This window comes from Euwallacea similis, chromosome 6, assembly GCF_039881205.1.
Source record: "Euwallacea similis isolate ESF13 chromosome 6, ESF131.1, whole genome shotgun sequence".
In the NCBI taxonomy this organism is placed as follows: domain Eukaryota; kingdom Metazoa; phylum Arthropoda; class Insecta; order Coleoptera; family Curculionidae; genus Euwallacea; species Euwallacea similis.
Genome location: NC_089614.1, coordinates 6,232,219 through 6,251,389, shown reverse-complemented (window position 1 = coordinate 6,251,389; position 19,171 = coordinate 6,232,219). Strand labels below are relative to the sequence as shown.

The 19,171-nt window shown below is 34.5% G+C and overlaps 3 protein-coding genes and 1 long non-coding RNA gene across 6 annotated transcripts; 3 read left to right on the top strand and 1 right to left on the bottom strand.

The window, feature by feature from the left end:
* The first annotated feature begins 398 nt into the window (after window positions 1–398).
* Rab6 (RAS oncogene family member Rab6) lies at window positions 399–7,613 on the top strand. Of its 2 annotated transcripts, none has more exons than XM_066390919.1 (6): window positions 399–616; window positions 4,189–4,247; window positions 4,598–4,757; window positions 4,813–5,018; window positions 5,083–5,149; window positions 7,026–7,613. In XM_066390919.1, exons 1-6 carry the CDS (start codon window positions 547–549, stop codon window positions 7,094–7,096), a joined length of 633 nt encoding a protein of 210 aa, XP_066247016.1. In that variant the 5' UTR covers window positions 399–546; the 3' UTR covers window positions 7,097–7,613. The 2 variants fall into 2 exon arrangements, with proteins under 2 accessions (XP_066247016.1, XP_066247017.1); XM_066390920.1 differs by lacking the exon at window positions 7,026–7,613 and adding an exon at window positions 5,334–6,876 and having other exon boundaries at window positions 402–616.
* A 698-nt stretch (window positions 7,614–8,311) lies between these two features.
* Idh3g (Isocitrate dehydrogenase (NAD(+)) 3 non-catalytic subunit gamma) lies at window positions 8,312–10,809 on the top strand. Of its 2 annotated transcripts, XR_010752196.1 has the most exons (8): window positions 8,312–8,480; window positions 8,536–8,815; window positions 8,868–9,058; window positions 9,112–9,245; window positions 9,304–9,535; window positions 10,102–10,288; window positions 10,349–10,535; window positions 10,659–10,809. XR_010752196.1 is itself a non-coding variant. In XM_066391409.1 (7 exons), exons 1-7 carry the CDS (start codon window positions 8,424–8,426, stop codon window positions 10,429–10,431), a joined length of 1,164 nt encoding a protein of 387 aa, XP_066247506.1. In that variant the 5' UTR covers window positions 8,312–8,423; the 3' UTR covers window positions 10,432–10,809. The 2 variants fall into 2 exon arrangements, 1 of the variants encoding a protein (XP_066247506.1); XM_066391409.1 differs by having other exon boundaries at window positions 10,349–10,809.
* Window positions 10,797–16,921, bottom strand: Cul4 (cullin 4). Its single transcript, XM_066391408.1, has 9 exons — window positions 16,183–16,921; window positions 15,652–16,124; window positions 13,386–13,989; window positions 13,197–13,333; window positions 12,841–13,143; window positions 12,537–12,776; window positions 12,353–12,478; window positions 12,149–12,301; window positions 10,797–12,097 (listed from the first exon to the last, which is right to left on the bottom strand). Exons 1-9 carry the CDS (start codon window positions 16,391–16,393, stop codon window positions 12,002–12,004), a joined length of 2,343 nt encoding a protein of 780 aa, XP_066247505.1. The 5' UTR covers window positions 16,394–16,921; the 3' UTR covers window positions 10,797–12,001.
* A 500-nt stretch (window positions 16,922–17,421) lies between these two features.
* LOC136409706 (uncharacterized) lies at window positions 17,422–18,143 on the top strand. Its single transcript, XR_010752194.1, has 3 exons — window positions 17,422–17,538; window positions 17,607–17,698; window positions 17,838–18,143. It is a non-coding gene; the product is annotated as an uncharacterized lncRNA (long non-coding RNA).
* Window positions 18,144–19,171: the final 1,028 nt, after the last annotated feature.

Here is a 19,171-nt window from a genome sequence, read left to right as displayed (position 1 = left end):
ATGAAAATGCCCAGGCAATTTAGATAAACTAAACTCTTTATCAGATAAGTTAGTAAAATCACTTTCAAATATTTGAAGTGTTATCAGTTTACCAAAAAAAAGTTGTTTAATTTGGATTTCCCATTTCCATACCACTAAAACAGAGTAATTGGGTAGTAGCTGTAGTTAAGTTACGTAAACCAATATAGTGAATTTGACACAATCATTGTTAAATTGTAAAGTAAAATCCCTAAAAATAAAACGTAAAAAAATTAGGGAAAATAAAATGGACGGCAATAGCGCTAGTCTCGGCGTTGCCATACTTCTATAGTAACTTATAAAAAACCCGCATGTGTTCACATATTACGTCGCTGTCCGGAAGTCACGTCATAACACACGTCGCACAGACAATGTATTGACAGACAGTGTATTATAGGTAGACAGTTTTTTAAACTTGTATGAGGAGTTGTGTACGGTATAGAGTGGTTTTTATTTCTGTGATAAAACACTGTGAAATTGTGGTTATTCGGCCGAAAATAATAAGCAAAATTTCAATTAAAGGCCACAATGTCGACTTCAGGTGATTTCGGCAATCCCCTGAGGAAATTTAAGTTAGTTTTTCTAGGAGAGCAAAGTGGTAAGAAGTGACGTTTGTCTTGATGAGTTGTAAACTTTCAGTTCAGGCGTAGTCGAAATGATCAATAAATGATTCTTTTTTTGTTTTATATGTGCTTTTATGGCGGATCCATTCATTTATTATTTACTTAAGTCCTAGTACTTTGCCCTCTTCATATATCACCCCACCTTATATAATTTTTATATAGTACTTGTAGCAGGTTAAGTCTACACTTACCAAATTTCAAACCTACATTACATGCATACCTACATAACTGTTTTTGCATATATTACCTCATATTACCTTCGTTTGCTTATACTAGACTTAATAACATGAGTAATGTAATTTATATAGTGATCTATGTCTTGTTTATACAGGATGTTTTGAAATTATGTGGAAAAAAATCATAATCCGATTCTCTTAAGCCTATAAACGTTTATATCCTCAACTGCTTGTTTTCTCAATTGTAGGATATAAAAAAGATTCCTAATGCTTTCCAAGATCATTTCTTTATGGTTCCAAGAGATTTTGAGATACCTATTTAGTTCAAATTTTGGGTTAAAATTACTCTTACGAGTATACTTGATATAACAGTTTCAATTGATTTTGGAAAGAGTAATAGTTATTTTGGAATTAAGTCCCCCTTTCATCTTTCCAAATTTTTGTATCCTTATTTTTACTTTATAAACTTTAGCTCCAGTTTTTATGTTAATTTCATGATGTGGGTTGCCTTTGGAGAATGAAGTTCATTGCCTTCTTGCTTTTTTTATTTTAGTTTTAATGTACCCTTCAGTTTAGTCTATTTCTATTCTTACTACCAATGAATTATTGATTTTTAAAACAAAGGGTGGGCTTAAAAGAAAAAAGTTGTGAGTGTGACTCAATAGCCAAAAACACTAAACAGTTAAATTGTGCTAATAAACTGGATTTTCAAAAATATTTAAAATTTAAGAGAAATTGTGGTCCATTGCCCCCTAACAAAAATAAATAATTTAGATTGCTAGCTATGTGGTTGTGAAATTATTCATATATTTTATTACTTTATGCACCTATTATATTCAAATAACATTTTTTGGTAGTAACATTTATGACAAATCTAGACAGACACAAGTACACATAGGAAATCTAGGTGTCCCTCAGAGTTAAAAAGCGATTAAAGTTTAAATAAAGTTAGCTTGTATATATTCCACACTAAGGCTGGCCCCATGACAGTAATTAGCTGTGCAAATTGAAGAAGAAATAAAAAAATTTCACAAGAAATCGCTATAGAACGCGAAGGAAGTTTATTAAAGTTTTTGTTATTGTTATCGTTACAATTAGTTGACATGTCAACATACATAGTGCTGGGATCACATTAATGTGAATCACAAACAAAATACATTCGATTTTAGAAGCAATTAATTATTTTTGTAAATTTGTTAAGAGAAAAGTCTCTTAGAATCTCTAGCAGAAAATTAAAAAAACTTAACTCCATAGTGGTTAGCCCCGTCCCTGATTCCTGGAGCTTCGGTGGTAAAAAGTTATTAAATTATTTTTTCACCTTGTGTCATGTCCATGGAGGTTGTTGTTATGCAAGTATTTAACCATATTGGTTCTTTCATGAACCATACAGGAGAAGATATTGACACAGGAAACAGTTGGTAATCCAAATCAAACAAAAACGCAATGAGAGTAGTCTCTGAACCCTAAGAATGCATATGCATCTTCTTTGAATAGCTAGCACTGTGGCCACATGCGGACTACGGCCCCAGCATAAGACAGCATAGAATTTGTTAGTATGGAATGTCCATAATAGTGCCAACAAGTGCCTTCTACGTCACAAGTCTGCAAAAATTTGTATGATTAGGGGTGTGTTCAGCATCCTCAGGTATTCTGTTCTTTGACATTATTAATGCGCCACAGCTATTGTGTCCAATCATATTGGTCATCATAATCGTAATGGAAATACATGGTAAATAGTGGTTAACGGTGGTTACCGGGCAGAGCGGTCCTAAGGGGGAAACTCTTCTCTGCTCCTATAGAACATTGTAAAGGATATCCTACATGTGGAACTAAATAATAATAATAACATCATTATTTGTGGGGTGCGTTTAGAAATCGCATGAGTGAGGGCGACACGCCGAACACGCAACAGTGGTATCCCAGTCACACCCTTGCGCTTTCTGAGTGGGTCCCAATGTACATATTACATAGGCGTCATAATATTGTACAGAAAGCTATATCTGGAGTTAAAGTTAAAATTATAGAAATACTTGTATAACAGAAAATTAATAGTGGACATACTTTGAGTAAATACATTCACATAATGAATGAATTGTAATGCTTTATAAGGAATATGTCTAGCCATAAAAAATATGATAGGATTGTAATAATGTATGGTTTGGACCTACTTGACTCTCTAAGGTGTATACTTTTAAGATACATCTTGATGTACATTTTTCAGTTAAAAATATCTTATTAGCCCCTCTACATGCACCCCAGAAGACTCCTTTTCTCACAGCCAACTCTCAGATCACTGGTCAGACACCAATCCTGCATTATCCCCACTGTATTGACATAGGCCCCCAAAAAATCAGCATAAGCTATGATTCACTGGCACAATTGGTGTATCTTCTGTATAGTGGTAGATGATTCCCAAAAAGCTCCATTGTCAGACTCTTCACGTAGAGTAGGAACTGCTTGCTCTTTGCAGCGACTCCAAGTCAAACTTGCGGGGCCCTGTGGCAAGGGCGATTTAGTCGATAACTAGCAGTGGGAATACTTTATAACTGATACTGTGGATTAGAGAATCAATCCAGTGAAAGCACAACTGATTGTTTTCAGCAAAAAAAAAGTTGCCACGATCCAAAATCACTCTCGCGTAGTATTTGAAAACCAGGTGATGATGAAATATCTGTCATAAAGTCACTAACACGTAAGAGGGCTGCACCTTAGGTCGCTTGCAAGCCCTGTACTGATATAATTACGCGATGATCAGGCCGATGCTGATCTATGTATATGGCGATTATGTGGTGACCCAGTATAGAAAAGGCTAATATATGTATATATCTCAACTTTAACGCACGTTCCTGCACCCTTGGAAAACTACCCACGGCATGCAACAGGCTAGAGAACAAATAGCCAGATCAATTGCCATCCAGGCGTGACTTCTCCTTCGATTCAAAAGGAAGAACTTGAGTAGTAGTACTAGACTCGTCGGTTTCAACAAGTGGACGGGCTATTATAACTCCACTTAAACGGGGCGTGACGGGCGCACCAAGGTGGTTTATACCTGGTAAAGGCACTTTCATGTCCTCGTCCTCTCTCTTGTTCATTCATTTAATACTCACTCCAAATTTGAATTAAATATCTCATAAACCCTAGGAGTCGTAAAGCTATAAGTATCTTGGGACCCGTGAGAGATATACAGGGTGTCCAAATAAAAGTCAAAAAACATAAGTTACAACTGAACTCCTTGTGGGGCTGGAAAAATTGGAAAGTTTTGAAGTAACATAATTCTGTTCATAACATGGTTGTTTAATGTTTATATTAATATTTGTAGCAATTTCAACTGGAATTAACGTAAATAATTTAATTTATTGTTTTCTTTGCAGTTGGAAAGACATCTCTGATTACCAGATTTATGTATGATAGTTTTGATAATACCTATCAGGTAAGAGGTCAAAATTATTTTCCTCATTCAACTGTGCAGTATATCTATGGGTAATTAAATCGCTTAATTGACGTTGTTCACTTTGTAATTCGAGTTGTGTAAAAAGAGGGAACTTAACACCCTGGTTATCCTTGATTTCGAAAATATTAGTCACGCTATATCAATAGTACTGATAAATGTTAAATCGCAATCAGTCATGCCTTCAACTAATTATGATTTTGGTATTTAAAAGTGCGTACTATACTTTGAAGCTCTGACTCATCTTAATCTTAATCTATATGTAATAAATAAATTGCTTAGCATTGCTAAATATATCACTTTTAACCGACTAAAACGACTTCTATACGCAGGCAACAATAGGAATTGACTTTCTGTCAAAAACAATGTATTTAGAGGACAGGACAGTACGACTGCAGTTGTGGGACACTGCTGGACAAGAGAGATTTAGATCACTTATTCCCTCATATATTAGGGATTCTACGGTCGCAGTAGTAGTTTATGATATAACCAGTAAGTGTTCCTTCCTTTGAATTGGAATCCTTCCGCTAAATAGCCGATTTTGAAGATGCCAACTCTTTTCATCAAACCTCAAAATGGATTGACGATGTTAGGACCGAGAGAGGTAGTGACGTTATAATAATGCTTGTTGGCAATAAAACTGATCTCTCAGATAAGAGGCAAGTTAGCACGGAGGAAGGCGAGCGAAAGGCGAAAGAGCTGAACGTTATGTTTATTGAAACTAGTGCCAAAGCTGGATATAATGTCAAACAAGTTAGTTTTCCGCAAAAGTGCCTAACCCCGATTGATTTTTTAAAATGCAACAATTGTCTTTCAGTTGTTTAGGCGCGTCGCTGCCGCACTCCCTGGCATGGACTCCACAGAAAACAAACCACCAGAAGACAGTATCCTTTTCATTCAATTAATAATGTGTTCTGCATGGTTGCTTGGCCTCTTCCAGAAATTATCATGTTGTTTATATGTTTTCATATTCATAATTCAATTCTCCATATTCGGCTTCGCCTATGCACCAGCGTTTTTTGCACCCATATTTGTTTTAGTTTTATTTTCCTTAATAATTCTTCTCAGTGCAAGAAGTTGTCCTGAAAGACACGCCCAATGAAGTGAAAGATCCTGATGGAGGCTGTGCATGCTGATTTTAATTATTTTAGTATTAAATTGTATTAATGCTTTGGTTGCTCGTCAATAGTCTGTAGATAAACTGTTCAAGCAATTAGTGGAGTCGGTTCACGAGTATGAACAAAATGTCATTTTTCAAGCCTTTAGGTTTTGAATATTAATATAATGATTAAAGAAGCTTTATTAGCGGTTTATCTTTAAAATATTGCTGAACAGCCATGGGAGTTTAATTTGTACATGTCCATTTTGTAAAAAATATATATATTTTAGCAATGTTGCCGTACCCATTTAGATTTACCTTTACATAATTAGTTTGTTTCTTTTATATATTTTCAAGTTGTTCGATATCAAGCCTAGGAGCTAACTGTTTAAAATCATTCATTAAAATTTCTATTGTTCTAGACCTGAATAATTTAAAGCCGAGTCGGTAATTTTGCAGCATACTTCCTTGCGGCTTTGATGAATGGGCGATTTAAATGTTTGCGTCAAAAGCAGAGCTAAGCAATATTTAACAAATATTTTTTGCAATGTAACAAATACCTTTACCGAGTTACAAATAGGCACCACATACACTCTACTCTATTACGCTGCTTTGACAAGCCGTAGGTCTCAACAATCAACAGCTACTGCAGATGATAAGGAAACGAATAATTATTGCCTTTCGCATTTATAGTTACTATGTGTAGCTTACGTGTATAGTGTGATTATTCATACGGATTTTTTTAAATTAGGGCCTTTGACGCTTGAGCGCAGGCCGTATATTTATTACCAACCTGCTCATTTTGCCCAATCTAAAAATACCCAATTGCTCAAAATTTTGCGGCTCTTTTTATAGGTATTTTAATTTATTTCAGTATGCATTTATTATATTACTTAAGAGTTAATTTATTTTTCCTGGACTAATATCTAATTATTCGCTTTGTGTATTATTATGTGTTTTGGTAATTTCGGTTGGCAATGAATTGTTCAGATATCCGTAATTAATTCAAGAATGTTTGTCCCAACAATGTGACATTTTGCTGGTCTATTACCTAAACATTCTTGAATATTGCATAATATTGTGTAAGTAAAGCTTAATTTATATAGTTCATTTTTTTAGACAGTCTATGTATATTTAACGTTTAAAGTAACAATACTACTTAAAGCAAAGCTCTGTATATAAAGTGCTCTTATTGATCAGATCAGATTTATTTTATATTTATAGCTTATTGAGTTACTGCATGAGGTTTTGGTAGGAATACCCTCCATCTGGTGTGGAGCGGTAATATTGATATTTAATTCGTCATGCCTAACGTCTACCTGTTTAAAACCAGAATCTAATAGTGAAAATGTTATGAAATGTATATGACTGTGCATATTTATTACTTGAAAAATCAAAATTTGCCTAACTAAACGCCTTCGTGTATTAAAACTGGATAGCCTCAGACCATAGCTTTTGTAAACTTTTTGTAACTTCAAAGTTTTCACTAATAAAATTAATACAAACACGTGAGCGGCGAATTTTATTTTATGTTCCTTTTTGCAAGTGCTTATTTATTGCCTTTCATTAGCATTCGTTTTCAAAAGTGTCCTAAGCATTGCATGTTTTAGATTTTCTTTTAAATCTAACCAATGACGTTTTCCTTAATGAATGTGTTTCAGCTGTTGACCTCCAAACTCAGCCTCAATTACAAAACGACCAACAAGACTCTGAGGGCGGCTGCATGTGCTAAAGAGCGGCAAAATCAACCGATTACGAAAACTTTTTATTTTCAAGCAAAAGTAGTATCTGCCTATTGAGTGTTTTAATAATGACCCTGTTATTTCAATCGGTCACATTACCAATTTTTGTTTCTGCTTTTGATCTCAAATCAAAATTACATAGAGTAACACACCTACATAGGTATATTATGTAGCCTATAGTAAAAGTTGTCTTTATGTGAAGAAAATTTACTTTTAAGTCCAGTATAGATGAGGTTTTTTGTACGATTATAAGTGTGACGACTGCGACATATTCTAAATAGCAAAAATTGCACGAATTGTAATATTACATGTAACGTGACTACGAACAAGCATCCACGATTCACATCACAGCTGTAATAACTTAATTTTAGAATTTTTTGTTTCCATTAAATAGCGCAAGAGTTTGTTTCATCGCTGTACAGCTCAATCAATTTTTGTACATCACCCTAAGCCGCTTGTTGTCATCTTTAGATAATGCCAATAAATACTTTTCTGGTTGTTTAATAAGTGGTCTTTATAAAAGGTGATTATAAAGAGACCTCAAATAGGCATTGAAATGTTAGAGGCATGTCTTGGATTAATTCATCTAGTATCTATTGTAAATAATGAAAGGGTTAATCAACGCCCTACGTTCACAATTCACCACCTACTGTGAGGGTTTTTTGATGATACGCTAATATCCAAAGTGTCCGCTTCTGGAACTCAATGATGGGGATCCCAGTAACCAAAAAGATAAGAGGTCGATTAAATTGGGGCGAAGTTGCGCTGTTCAGAGTTCAAGAATATGCCACTGAGAATATTGCGATAATCTTCGGAGCTATTCGAAAAACACTGAAATTTTTAAAAAATGTTTCGCTCTATTCTACAGCTCTTTTGACGAGATATCTAATAATAACTTTTTCCGCTACTTCAGTTATTCTCGACTTTGAAATGGCATGTTTTTGAACTCCAAATTGCGCAACTTCGCCCCAAATCAACCGGCATTCTGTATAAACCTAGTTTTCAAATTCCTGGTAACTTTGCCAGTAAGATAATTTTCATGGAAACAACGTAATCACTGCCTCCAATTCTATGGAAATTGTCTGTGCTGACCTTAGTGTTGATTCAAACTGAAATCTCATAAAAATCTATGAAAAACGGCCCCCTTTGTCCCACTGACAATTCAAACAGCTGATTTTAAATCATTCATAACCTCAAAATCCTTGTTTGTGTCTTGCTTGAGTGTTATGTCACCAGCGAACGGTAACTTTTTCCCAGTAAAAGTTTATTTTTAAATTAGTTCTTAACTAATATTCTTTTATTTCAACCCCCGGGATAATGGCTCTACGTACTGTGCCCCAAAACGCCCTAAAATGGGCAAACCAACTTGCTAGAGTTTGTATTCAAAGCTCATTTTTATCATGCCCTTTCTAGTGTGAATACATTTCAGGCCCAATCTACTCTCTCAGCCTTCGAAATCCAACATAAAACCCCCCTAATTAAAAAGCAAACTTCGATTCCCATTGCAATGTATGGGGGCAGGCATGCAGTCACTATGCTACCAGGGGGTGGTATAGGCCCTGAGCTCATGGAATATGTTCGGGAAGTATTTAAATATGCAGGGGCTCCAGTAGACTTCGAAGTTATTGATATTGATCCTCGTTCTGAAGAAGAGGATGCTTTTGAGTATGCTATAACATCAATTAAGAGAAATGGAGTGGGAATTAAAGGTCCCAAGAGAGTTTTGAGGTAAGTGTAAATTCTAATTTGAACAATTTGCAGGAAACATTGAAACTAAAAGTGAAAGTGCATTAGTCAACTCCAGAAATGTGGCTCTGCGAAATGAACTAGATTTGTTTGTTAATATTTTGCACTGTAAATCATTCCCAGGGGTTCCTGCTAGACAGGCAAATATTGACATTGTTATTATTCGACAAAATACTGAGGGTGAATATGCTATGTTAGAGCATGAAGTAAGTGATTATCACAAAAGATAAATTAGTCAGTTTATTTATATGATTAACAGAGTGTGGATGGAGTAATTGAAAGCATGAAGGTTGTCACAGAGTCAAACTCTGACAGGGTGGCGAGGTATGCCTTTGAGTATGCCAAAAAAACTGGAAGGAAGAAGATTACCACCATTCACAAAGCCAATATCATGTAATTGCTTCTATGATTTAATAATTAAAGTTTAAGAGAAAAATTGTTTTACTTTTAGGAAACTTTCAGATGGGCTTTTTTTGGACACTTCCAAAAAAATTGCCAAATTATATCCAGAAATTGAGCACAATGACATGATTATAGATAACTGTTGCATGCAACTGGTGTCCAGACCTCATCAATTTGATGTCATGATCATGACAAATCTTTATGGCAGTATTGTTTCCAATGTTCTTTGTGGGCTTATTGGTGGAGCTGGTATTCTCTCTGGAAGAAATTATGGAGATCATGTAAGCCACTTTTCAACTAGTGCTGCTTTTGTGCTTTCTAATATTCATGTAGGGTGAGGTGAGGTAAAAGTAAACAGGGGTAAATGAAAACAGAACCTATATTTTAAGTGTGCTTAATGTTTGTATTACCATTCATTGGCAAATACATCTTCTGACTTTCTTAAAATTATAATTGTAATTCTAAGACTAAAACCTCTCTCCCATGGTAAAGTATTCCTCCAAGGAATGAAATGGAATGGAAAGGAAATCAATGCACTGACTTTGATGCACATTTCAAAACCAAATCTCATGTTTTGCTTAATTTCTTCAACTATCTGCTCTATTTTGTGACTATTTATACTCAATTTCATTCCCTACTTGTTTTTTCGCCTGCAAAGTTCGATTTTGTAATTTTATTACTTCATATTCATTGTGCCTTCATGTGTGCAAATGCTAGTAAATCTTAATCTTACATATAATAAGCAAAAATGTAAAAAATTGACTGCATTTGCCTAGTCGACTACTTGAACAAGTTTACTTATATAAAATTATATTAAGTTATGTGAAGAGCTGTTTAAACTTTTTAGTACGCTATTTTTGAACCTGGAACACGTAATACTGGTACTGCGATCGCCGGAAAAAACGTTGCAAACCCCTTAGCAATGCTGAATGCTTCAGTTGACATGTTGAATCATTTGGGTCACAAAGAACATGCTACTTTGATCATGAATGCCATGATTAAAACCGTTGCAGAGGATCATTTGCTTACTCCAGGTATTTTTCTATTGATGGTTATGGTAGGTATCTATAAATTAATTTTTGTTTTTATTACAGATCTGGGAGGTACTGCAAAAAGCACTGAAGTTGTTCAGAGAGTCATTGACCACATCTTACAAGCCGATACAAGGCCATGGTAATGATTGGTTATGGTGTTGGCCTGAGTGTGTATTACTGAACTAACTCCTTATTTAACCTGCACCTTCTGATGTTGTAACTCCACTAATGTTTCAGTTTATTCGTGGTAATGGGCTGCCTTTTTAACAACTTCACAGCATTTTTCTTGAGTAAAGCTTAATTTTTTTCGCTAACAGTATTATTAAAAATATTAGGAATATTTAATTTACTCATTTCTTTTATTTTCCAGAAAATATGTCTTCAATATCTCCATTAATTGATTCGTCTTTATTCAGATGGAAGTTTGTATTAATTGTGTAAATATTAAGTACCCACTTATACTAGGTTAAGTTGTAAATTGCTTCAAAGGCCTTAACGAATAAAAAGATTTAATGAAAGAATAGTTTTATTACGAAATCTTTACCAACAAACAAGTTAGACTGACAGTTACGGGGTTGTAATCACAAAATTACTGCCAATTTTTATACATACGTGCAAGCTAAGTCCAAAAGTAGGTACACAACTAAAAAAAGCCAACTGCCAAGGGAACACAATAAATAAGACAAAATATATACATATGTGTAAGACCAGGAGTAATGTTCAATTTTATCAGCCATGTGTCCCTTAACTGAAAGCTTCTAAAAACTGAATCCCGAAAAAAACAATAAATACATGAACAAATTCATTTGACTATACAATGTGTCGAAGATAAGGATGCACTTTACTTCAGTATTCAGGGTGGCCCCTCTTAATGGGCCAAACTTCACATATTCGTTCTGCAAAAATATTATATTTGGCTAAATTTATCTTATACGAAATTCGTATATGGATATATAGAGTTCCAAAATTACTTTTCCGTGTTTTGCCTATAACGGTGAATCTGAGATATCTAATTAAAATTTAAGGTAAATCACTACATGGATCAAGTAATTATTCTATAGGATGCCTCTGTCCATGGGAATCAGGTACTCTTTTACTTTACCACGTCTCTTTTTTTGTAATACGTTACTGACTATTTCTTTTCGGAAAATCAAATTTACTGTCTTCTACTTTTATATAATTGTCACCGTTTTCGAGTTAATTGCAAAAAATATGGCACAAAACACCCCGTTTTTATTATACTTTTTAGAATTAGCATGGCATGAATTGTTTCAATTTTTCAGAGAGAAATGCTCAGTGTCGTAGCATTAAAGATTTACGAAAGGTAATAGGGTATCTAATCCTATGAAAATTAACATTCTGTAGATTCTGAAAACCACTTGATTTGTCTGTTGAAATAAACCTAAATTAATATACTCATATCAAATTTACAGGGAAAATTAGAACAAATAATTGAAACTTTAACATCCTGTATATTGAAACCTGTCGAGTTTTGTATTAGATAAATTAGGCAGTTAATTGAATGAAGTTTGACCCATTAGATGAAGATCATCCTGTATAAAGATATACGTAAAGTAATAACAACATAAATATAATATGCATGTAATGTCTACAAAATGATTTTGGAATACTAAACATTTCTCAATTTTTATTTTCAATATTCCTCAGGTCATCCTTATCTCGGACACACTGTATAAATTAAACGTTATTCCACTACGCAACATAATTGTACTGATTGGGGTTATCTTTGTCCCTCTCCATATAATCACGGTCGATGAGGGATTCGATGCGTTTCTTCAGATCAGCTGGCTGCAATGAACATTACCATTTAAATCTGACAATGCCACAAAAAAATCTTACCTTAACAGGGAACTTAAGTTGGAGATATAACTCACTAATCAACAAGTTGTGGCTAAGGGTCTTTCGCATCTTCATGATTCTCACTATCGCCGCATCAATTTGGTATTGCCTATCTTGGAACACCCGCTCTTCCGTCGCTTTCTGCTCCTCAGTCTAAAACATGGTTCATAAACAAGTGTTGCAGAGTGAAAAAGATTAACGTACAGTTTCTTTCATCTGAATCTGATTGATTTTAATGCGGAACAATTTATTAGTGAAGTCCGAATTGAAGCGAAAGCTATCGTCGTCTTGCACATCTCGCCCTTTAGGTATTTTCACTAAAACTCTAGCCTAAAATTACAAAATACACGTCAGCAGAAATCCTCAGTTACTAATCGTTTTTAAATACTTTTCCACAGGCTAAAGATTGAAGCGTTCTTCGTAGTTCCCCATCTTCAATATTGGTAACTTCCTTAATATAATCGAAAGCTATTTCATCACAGCTGTTAAACAATAAAAGTACTAAAGTTTGGAAAAGAGACACCAATAACTCTTTCGGCCCCGACTTGAAAGATGCTTTAAGCACACAGTGTCCTAATGTTGGTTGCCATTGTAACTTCCGACCGCTGTGTTTGCTCAAATAAAAATCCTTAAAAGACAAAATATAGTTATTATTATGGCGTGGGTATAGAGTAAGATTAATTTGTACAAACCTTAAATATATCTTGAAGTCGGACCATATGGAGGGGCAAGTTAACATCCATTGGCTGATAAGTAGGCCAATATCCCATTGTCAGAATACTAACTGTCATATCGATTTGCGGTAGATTACGACTATTAACGGTCACGTGTTGTTTGAAAGCTTGGTTAATATCTTTGCTTAATTCCATATCTTTAAACATTCCTTCAAGTTTCGATGTAAATCCCCCTCCACATTCTTGCTTTAATTTGCTAAGCATACTTTTTTCTGCATCAACACTTGCGGACTTGCCAACCAATAACCGTTTGGCCAAGTCCTAAAAATTTTGCAAATTCGTTTTGATTTTAAGACCTAAAGAACAAAACATACCTTTTTATAAAAGGCCTCAAATACATCTTTACCATGTATAAACCGAAAGAGAACCATTATTTTATCTAACAGTCTTTCCAGTTCTTCCTCAGTAGCCTCTTTATTCCCGGCTCTTAATTTCGAATCCACGAATTTTGCTAAAAAAAGGCTGTAAGTAGTAACTTTTGAATATGGTCCCTGTTTAACTACCAATTAATTCTGCCGGTTTATTAGTGCGTTGATTGATAAAGTTCTCGAACGCTTCCTTCAGAGAGTTGCTGAATCGTTCATGTTTGTGAAAACAGGTGGCTACTACATTATCCATAGCGTCTTTAAAATCTAGTAATTCCTGCACCATCGTTTTATCTTTTTCTGGGTCAATAACAATGGTTCTTCCGCGTTTTTTGATATAAGCATTAAAAGACGAGCATAGTTCAATTAGCCCGATTTTCACCCGGCTCAAAAGAGTGTATAAAAGAGACAAGTCATTTAGTCGATATTCGGATAACAACTGATCGAGCCCTTTTTGTAGAATTTGGTTAACGTGTTCCCTGAGCAACTGCTTTTCGACGGTATGAATCAGCTGATATTTAGTTGCAGGATCCAAATAATGAATAACTCTTTCAACTTCTTCAGCAATGCGCTTATCCACGTGCGCTAAATAATTCGGCACTTCCAGTTCTTGCATAAGGCGTTGACCTTCAGCTGCGTAAAGACGTTCAGTGGCTTGAAGAAACTTTTGCTCAAAGGCCTTATCGTATATTTGAAGATCAGTTAACATTCTTAACAACGATTTTAGTAGGGAACGATCCACCTGAAAGAAATTGATGTGAGTTACTGTAGTTACGGCACATCGATGACAATTTAAAACATAGAAAGATTTGTATAGTTAACCATAGATGGATTCTACCTACATGGGAATCTCATCACATAACTTATTTAACTTAAAAAAGTCTTGGTTATTGGTCTCAACGTCACCAGTCAATCAAACAACAGTTGTGTCGCAAGAAAATAAAGTGACGAGACATTTACGTTGATTTGAAGGAAATCATTAATGTAAATTAAAATTAGAAGAGGCGCCAAAACAAAACCTTGCGGTTCACCAAAGCACACGGGCAGCCGGAAAAAGACACCGCTAGAAGGACAACAGTCCTGACGGACCGGACCCTACTAGAGAGATATGAATTAAATCAAAGATCAACCACGCTTCTAAACTCATAAATTTGAACTTATTCAAAAACATCTAATGGCTAACAGAATTGAAAACGAAAGCAATGTAACAAAATGCAATAGCTCCGAGTTGGCGTTCATTTAAATCTAGAGATAAGTCCTCCATAGAAAAAAAAACCGCGTCGTTTGTGCTCATAGTGAAACAGAATCTAAACTGAAAACCATGTAAAAATTGACTCTCTCAAATAAGTCAGATAAGACAGCGCTTTCAAAAGATGCGTCTACTGTCACGACTAGCGGAACATTCGGCAAAAAACAAAGTTTACTGGTTCGATTTGGGATAATATTGCCTCTATGTAGAGAAGAAGAAACCAACAAAAAAAAATTATATTAACCTTTTTTTAATCAGACTGATAATTTTTTAAACATTTTTAATTGAAAATTCTCTCAAAAACCCAAAATAATTTAGCAATACTGTTCATGGCATATCAAAAACCTTCAAAAGTGACAATTTTCTTCCAGTTAACTGGTTTTGTATCTCTCACTATTCATCTTGTGAGAGTTGGGGGCAACAATAGTGAAAACACATAAGTCTTTTTGAAAAGTTTGTTTAAATCTTTTCTTATTTAACTAGCTCCATAGCTCATATATATTTCTAAGTTCTCAATACATGGAAAGCCAATTTGAGACACACTGCACATGGTGTTTCTAAATGGTCAATACAAAATTCTACTACTGATTTCTAGGTTGATATGTGACTATTTGATCAACTTGCTTTTTTAAAACTCGAAGATTTATTAAACGGAGAGCTTCAAAAATCAATGGTTATAAAAAGATTATGTAAAAACCTGTATATATGAAAACTATCTGAACAGTATATTTCCAAAATACACCATAAGATTTATTTATTGCAAAGATAATATTTTTTGATAAACTATTGATGTTTAGTGATACTAGGAAAATGAGATTAATATAAATACACCAGACACCTTGTGCAACATTCTCAACTTTTTTGCAATGCTCTGCCATATTTTAAAAATTTTGGACATTTTGTATGTCCAAAAATACATTAAATATTAAATACTAGCTAAATTGGTAAGTTTATTTCAAGTAGTCAGAAAGCCATATGTGAAAGATTCAAAAATTCTTCTAGCCAACTGACATTCCAGATTTAAATATGAAATTAACAATCTGCTTGATCAGAAGGGTTCTTGATCTGTTCTAAGACAGTTTCTTGGAGAATTGGAACAAATCTTATGTCTCTAAGAAGGTTTGCACAATTGTGTGATTATAAAAGAAAACTTACCTGGTCTCCAAGTCTCTCCTTCTCAATGAGCATTAACAAACCTTCCACTACACGGGTTTGGACTAGAGTATTAAGAAGTATGTATTTTCCAAAAAGTTCAAGTCCCATATCCCATATGGAAGCGATATGGTTTTGCAGAATATAAGTTCGGTCCAAATAAAGAAAGATGCTGCGAATCATGATCATTTGGTGACAATGGGCTTGCCAGGTTTCATTCATTTTCTTAAGAAATAAATACCGATCCATAGATTCTGCTAAGAATTGCTCAATGTTGTGAGCAACGTGCTGTTCAGTAAGATTATACAGTTGCTTATAAAGTACAGAGGCCATGTTATGATTGCACATATTTTCAACAGCCTGGTAAAGTTCCTCAAGAGAATACTGATTTGGCTTTGATTGCTGGATGGCTAAGACGGCACTTTTCAGCTTTTTCCATGTTTGTTCTCTATAATCATCAGGCAACTTGGGTTCACCTTAAAAGTAATTGGAACTTGCATCTGAAATTTTCTCAAATACAGGGCAGATACTCACTTTTTAAGTTTTTAATGGTAAGTTTCTTCGTGGTGGGCTTGATGGTTAGCACATTGTGGTTTCTATTAATACCATTTTCAGGAAGGTTAGAAAAGTTTGCTCTCCGATTGGTAGTATCACTCATTTTTCTTATATTCTCCAAGTTGATTTTTGGAGTGTTACTGGATGGGTTTTCTTCAGAGCTCAAAGAGGGGCAAGGAGCCAAATACATAGGTTATACAAAACATCATCTATCTCATTATAGCTTATTCAATTTACAAACATCTGACAATTGCTATAGTGTTTTGTAGGGATTAGTATTAAAAATTTTAACGTTTATTGCAATCTCCAAAACTACTCACAACCACGAAAATTCTACTCCGTATTCCGTTAAAAAAAATCTAATATTTTTCTTTATAATTTTTTTCAAATTTATTTATTGTTCTTTTCCAGCTTCCAGTTGCCAATTATAGATTGAGATCCGTCTAGAATCGCAACAGCGTTTGAAACCAGCAAACCCATTAATTGAAAAAAACGTATTACTCCCTATGAATTCACTCCAACCCGAACTAACCTTAGCTTGAATTTTGATTACAAGCAACCATCCGGTACTAGCCACACTGTACAAACCTCTAGCAAAAAAGTGTATTTGTCTTTTCTATTTCTTGTATTTCCCTCTTTTTTTTTATCTCTCTGGATTTTATTAATTTTCTATCTCATATTTCCCGGCATGAACGTCTAGACTTTACGCAACTTATTGTCAAGTGACTTTACGTTTGGGACCAATTTGTCCACCGTTCTATTCGGCAAACCGTCAAATTAGAATTGGCAATGGTGTGATTGGTGCGAATTGTTTAATTATTCTGTTTTCTTCGATATAATCTTGCCTTTTAGGTCATTTTTTTAAATTTCAGTTCTTTTAAAGAAGTTTCTTATTTCAAGAAACAAAATTTACGTTACTGCAACTGTTCCTGAAGAGAGGTACCGCAAATGGCTCCGGACCAGAAGTTGGTATGTGCTTCGGATCGATTTTTAACTGACTATTAGGCAGATGGTTGTGGTTCGGGTTCGGATCACCAGATCTAAAACTGGTATCTGAACCTCCCAACAAATAGCATTGCTGTCAAATTCGTTTAATTTATGACAGTCGTAAGCATTTTCTTGCGAGTAATCGTTTACAAGACGGTAACTGAATTTAGTTAACACGTACGTTCTTGGAATTATATTTCAACATTTCATTCTTCGTAGATTACTTACTGAGAAATACTCCAAGTAAATGGCGCCACACATGTAAAAAGAAATGACTTAATGTTACTTATGACGTATACATCACGTCACCTGTCCTGTCATATCGCTTCTGCTGTTCGCCTTGGGTCGGTAAGCATGGTCGCAATGCAAATTAACAATTAAATTAATATTTGTAGTACGTAAACTTTCCTTTTCAGATTGAAATAGATATGGGTGAACAAGAAGGAGAGGAGAAACAGGTCTTCATCTCGTTCTTCTACAGCGGTAGAACACCTTCACAGACAAATAAGTAAGTCGAAAAGGTTTTTAAGAGTAATTGTTGAAATGAGTTAGCAAACATATTTGTTATGTTACTGTTTGCACTGGCGTATACCGAGATCCGTACTCTCGCATCCTGAACGGAATCGTAATCAATAATCGTTTTTCAGACACCGAAAGAACGTTACGTGATTCAACACTTGTGGGCTGCGGGAATGTTTCCCACCAAATTCAAATCCCAAAATTATCCTGGTGAAGTGACATCATGTACACTTGATGCGCCATCTATTATATAATTATGAAACTATATTATAGTTTACTTTGTTTCGATTTGCGTCAGTAGTTGAGTGTTTTAACACTTGTGGACTACAAGAATGTATATATAATAAATTCATAACAACTTTGAGAATTGCGATCAAAATTATATAAGGCGTTTCGCTTGAGCTGATCAGGGACCTTCCAAACCCACGTTTTGTAACAAGTAAATTAAATCATTTTAATTTATTACCCCGTCTTTTGTTTTCACAACTTTTAACTAGTGATGTTAGGATAGGTGACGTGACGTTTGAGACGTACCTTATAAATGCTATTGAGATAATTTAATTTTATACGTGTGGTGCTACCATGGCACTAAATGCGTACTACTTGGTATGTTATTTATGAAACATCTAATAAAATTTCAATCTCTTTTGGAGTTTGAAGTTTTATAAAAACTCCTTCACCGAAATCTTCAGTAAAATTTGGAAATTTTTAACGGGTCGATTTTCAATTTAATGAAGTGATGTGGATCTTACATTGATCTTGGATAAGTCAGTTTAGGCTCTGGAATATTGGAAAAGCATTTTTAAAACCTTTTTTTTGCAAAATTTTGGAAAGTAATAGAGTTTTTGCAAATTCAGTTGTGTAAGGTCATAGAGCGCAACGAGGCCACTAATTTGAGCCATTTTTAAAGCGATTGCTTCATGTTTTCCCGAGATATCGTTGTTTATGGATACCTTTTCTTCGTCGGAAGATTTCTTGAATGGCTTTATAGATGTTTTTAAAACGATATCAGATCTTTTCAGTTCATTTTTGTTTGCTGTTACCGCCACGGTAAATAACAGTTTACAACAGTACGTGGCAAAAAAGCATTATGCATTATTTGATTCCGTAAGCTTTAAATCCTAAGACATCGACTCAAAATATGCGAAAAATGGCGGATCCAGCTACCTCGGTATTGCCACATTTTGCTTCTGTTAACATACATAATTGATTAAAACTTAGAAAGTTGCGAATTTCTCTAGGTATAATAGTTAAAAATATTGTAGTCTCACCTTTTTACCAAATATCAATGAAGTGATGCGAAAATACACTACTACCGTTTCAGTCTTATCAATGAATTTCGCTATGCAACGTCGCTAATGTGACCTTTTAAGACGTCGAGTTTAATTTAAATGAATATTAACAAATTAGAAAGTTAAAATTCGCGCTAAGGTGAAAAAAATTGTATATTAAAGTTAGATTT

Bases quoted from the DNA above. Each gene is read 5' to 3' on its own strand.
- Cul4 (XM_066391408.1), bottom strand. From the start codon at position 16,393: ATGTATTTGGCTCCTTGCCCCTCTTTGAGCTCTGAAGAAAACCCATCC. The intron at 13,334-13,385 runs GTAGTTAAACAG...GCCTTTTTTTAG, and splicing joins TAAACCGGCAGAATTAATTG to CAAAATTCGTGGATTCGAAA. The intron at 12,302-12,352 runs GTACGTTAATCT...ACCATGTTTTAG, and splicing joins AGATTCAGATGAAAGAAACT to ACTGAGGAGCAGAAAGCGAC.
- Idh3g (XM_066391409.1), top strand. From the start codon at position 8,424: ATGGCTCTACGTACTGTGCCCCAAAACGCCCTAAAATGGGCAAACCAA. The intron at 8,481-8,535 runs GTTTGTATTCAA...AATACATTTCAG, and splicing joins GGGCAAACCAACTTGCTAGA to GCCCAATCTACTCTCTCAGC. The intron at 9,246-9,303 runs GTAATTGCTTCT...TTTTACTTTTAG, and splicing joins ATTCACAAAGCCAATATCAT to GAAACTTTCAGATGGGCTTT.
- Rab6 (XM_066390919.1), top strand. From the start codon at position 547: ATGTCGACTTCAGGTGATTTCGGCAATCCCCTGAGGAAATTTAAGTTA. The intron at 617-4,188 runs GTAAGAAGTGAC...TTTTCTTTGCAG, and splicing joins TTTTCTAGGAGAGCAAAGTG to TTGGAAAGACATCTCTGATT. The intron at 4,248-4,597 runs GTAAGAGGTCAA...TTCTATACGCAG, and splicing joins GTTTTGATAATACCTATCAG to GCAACAATAGGAATTGACTT.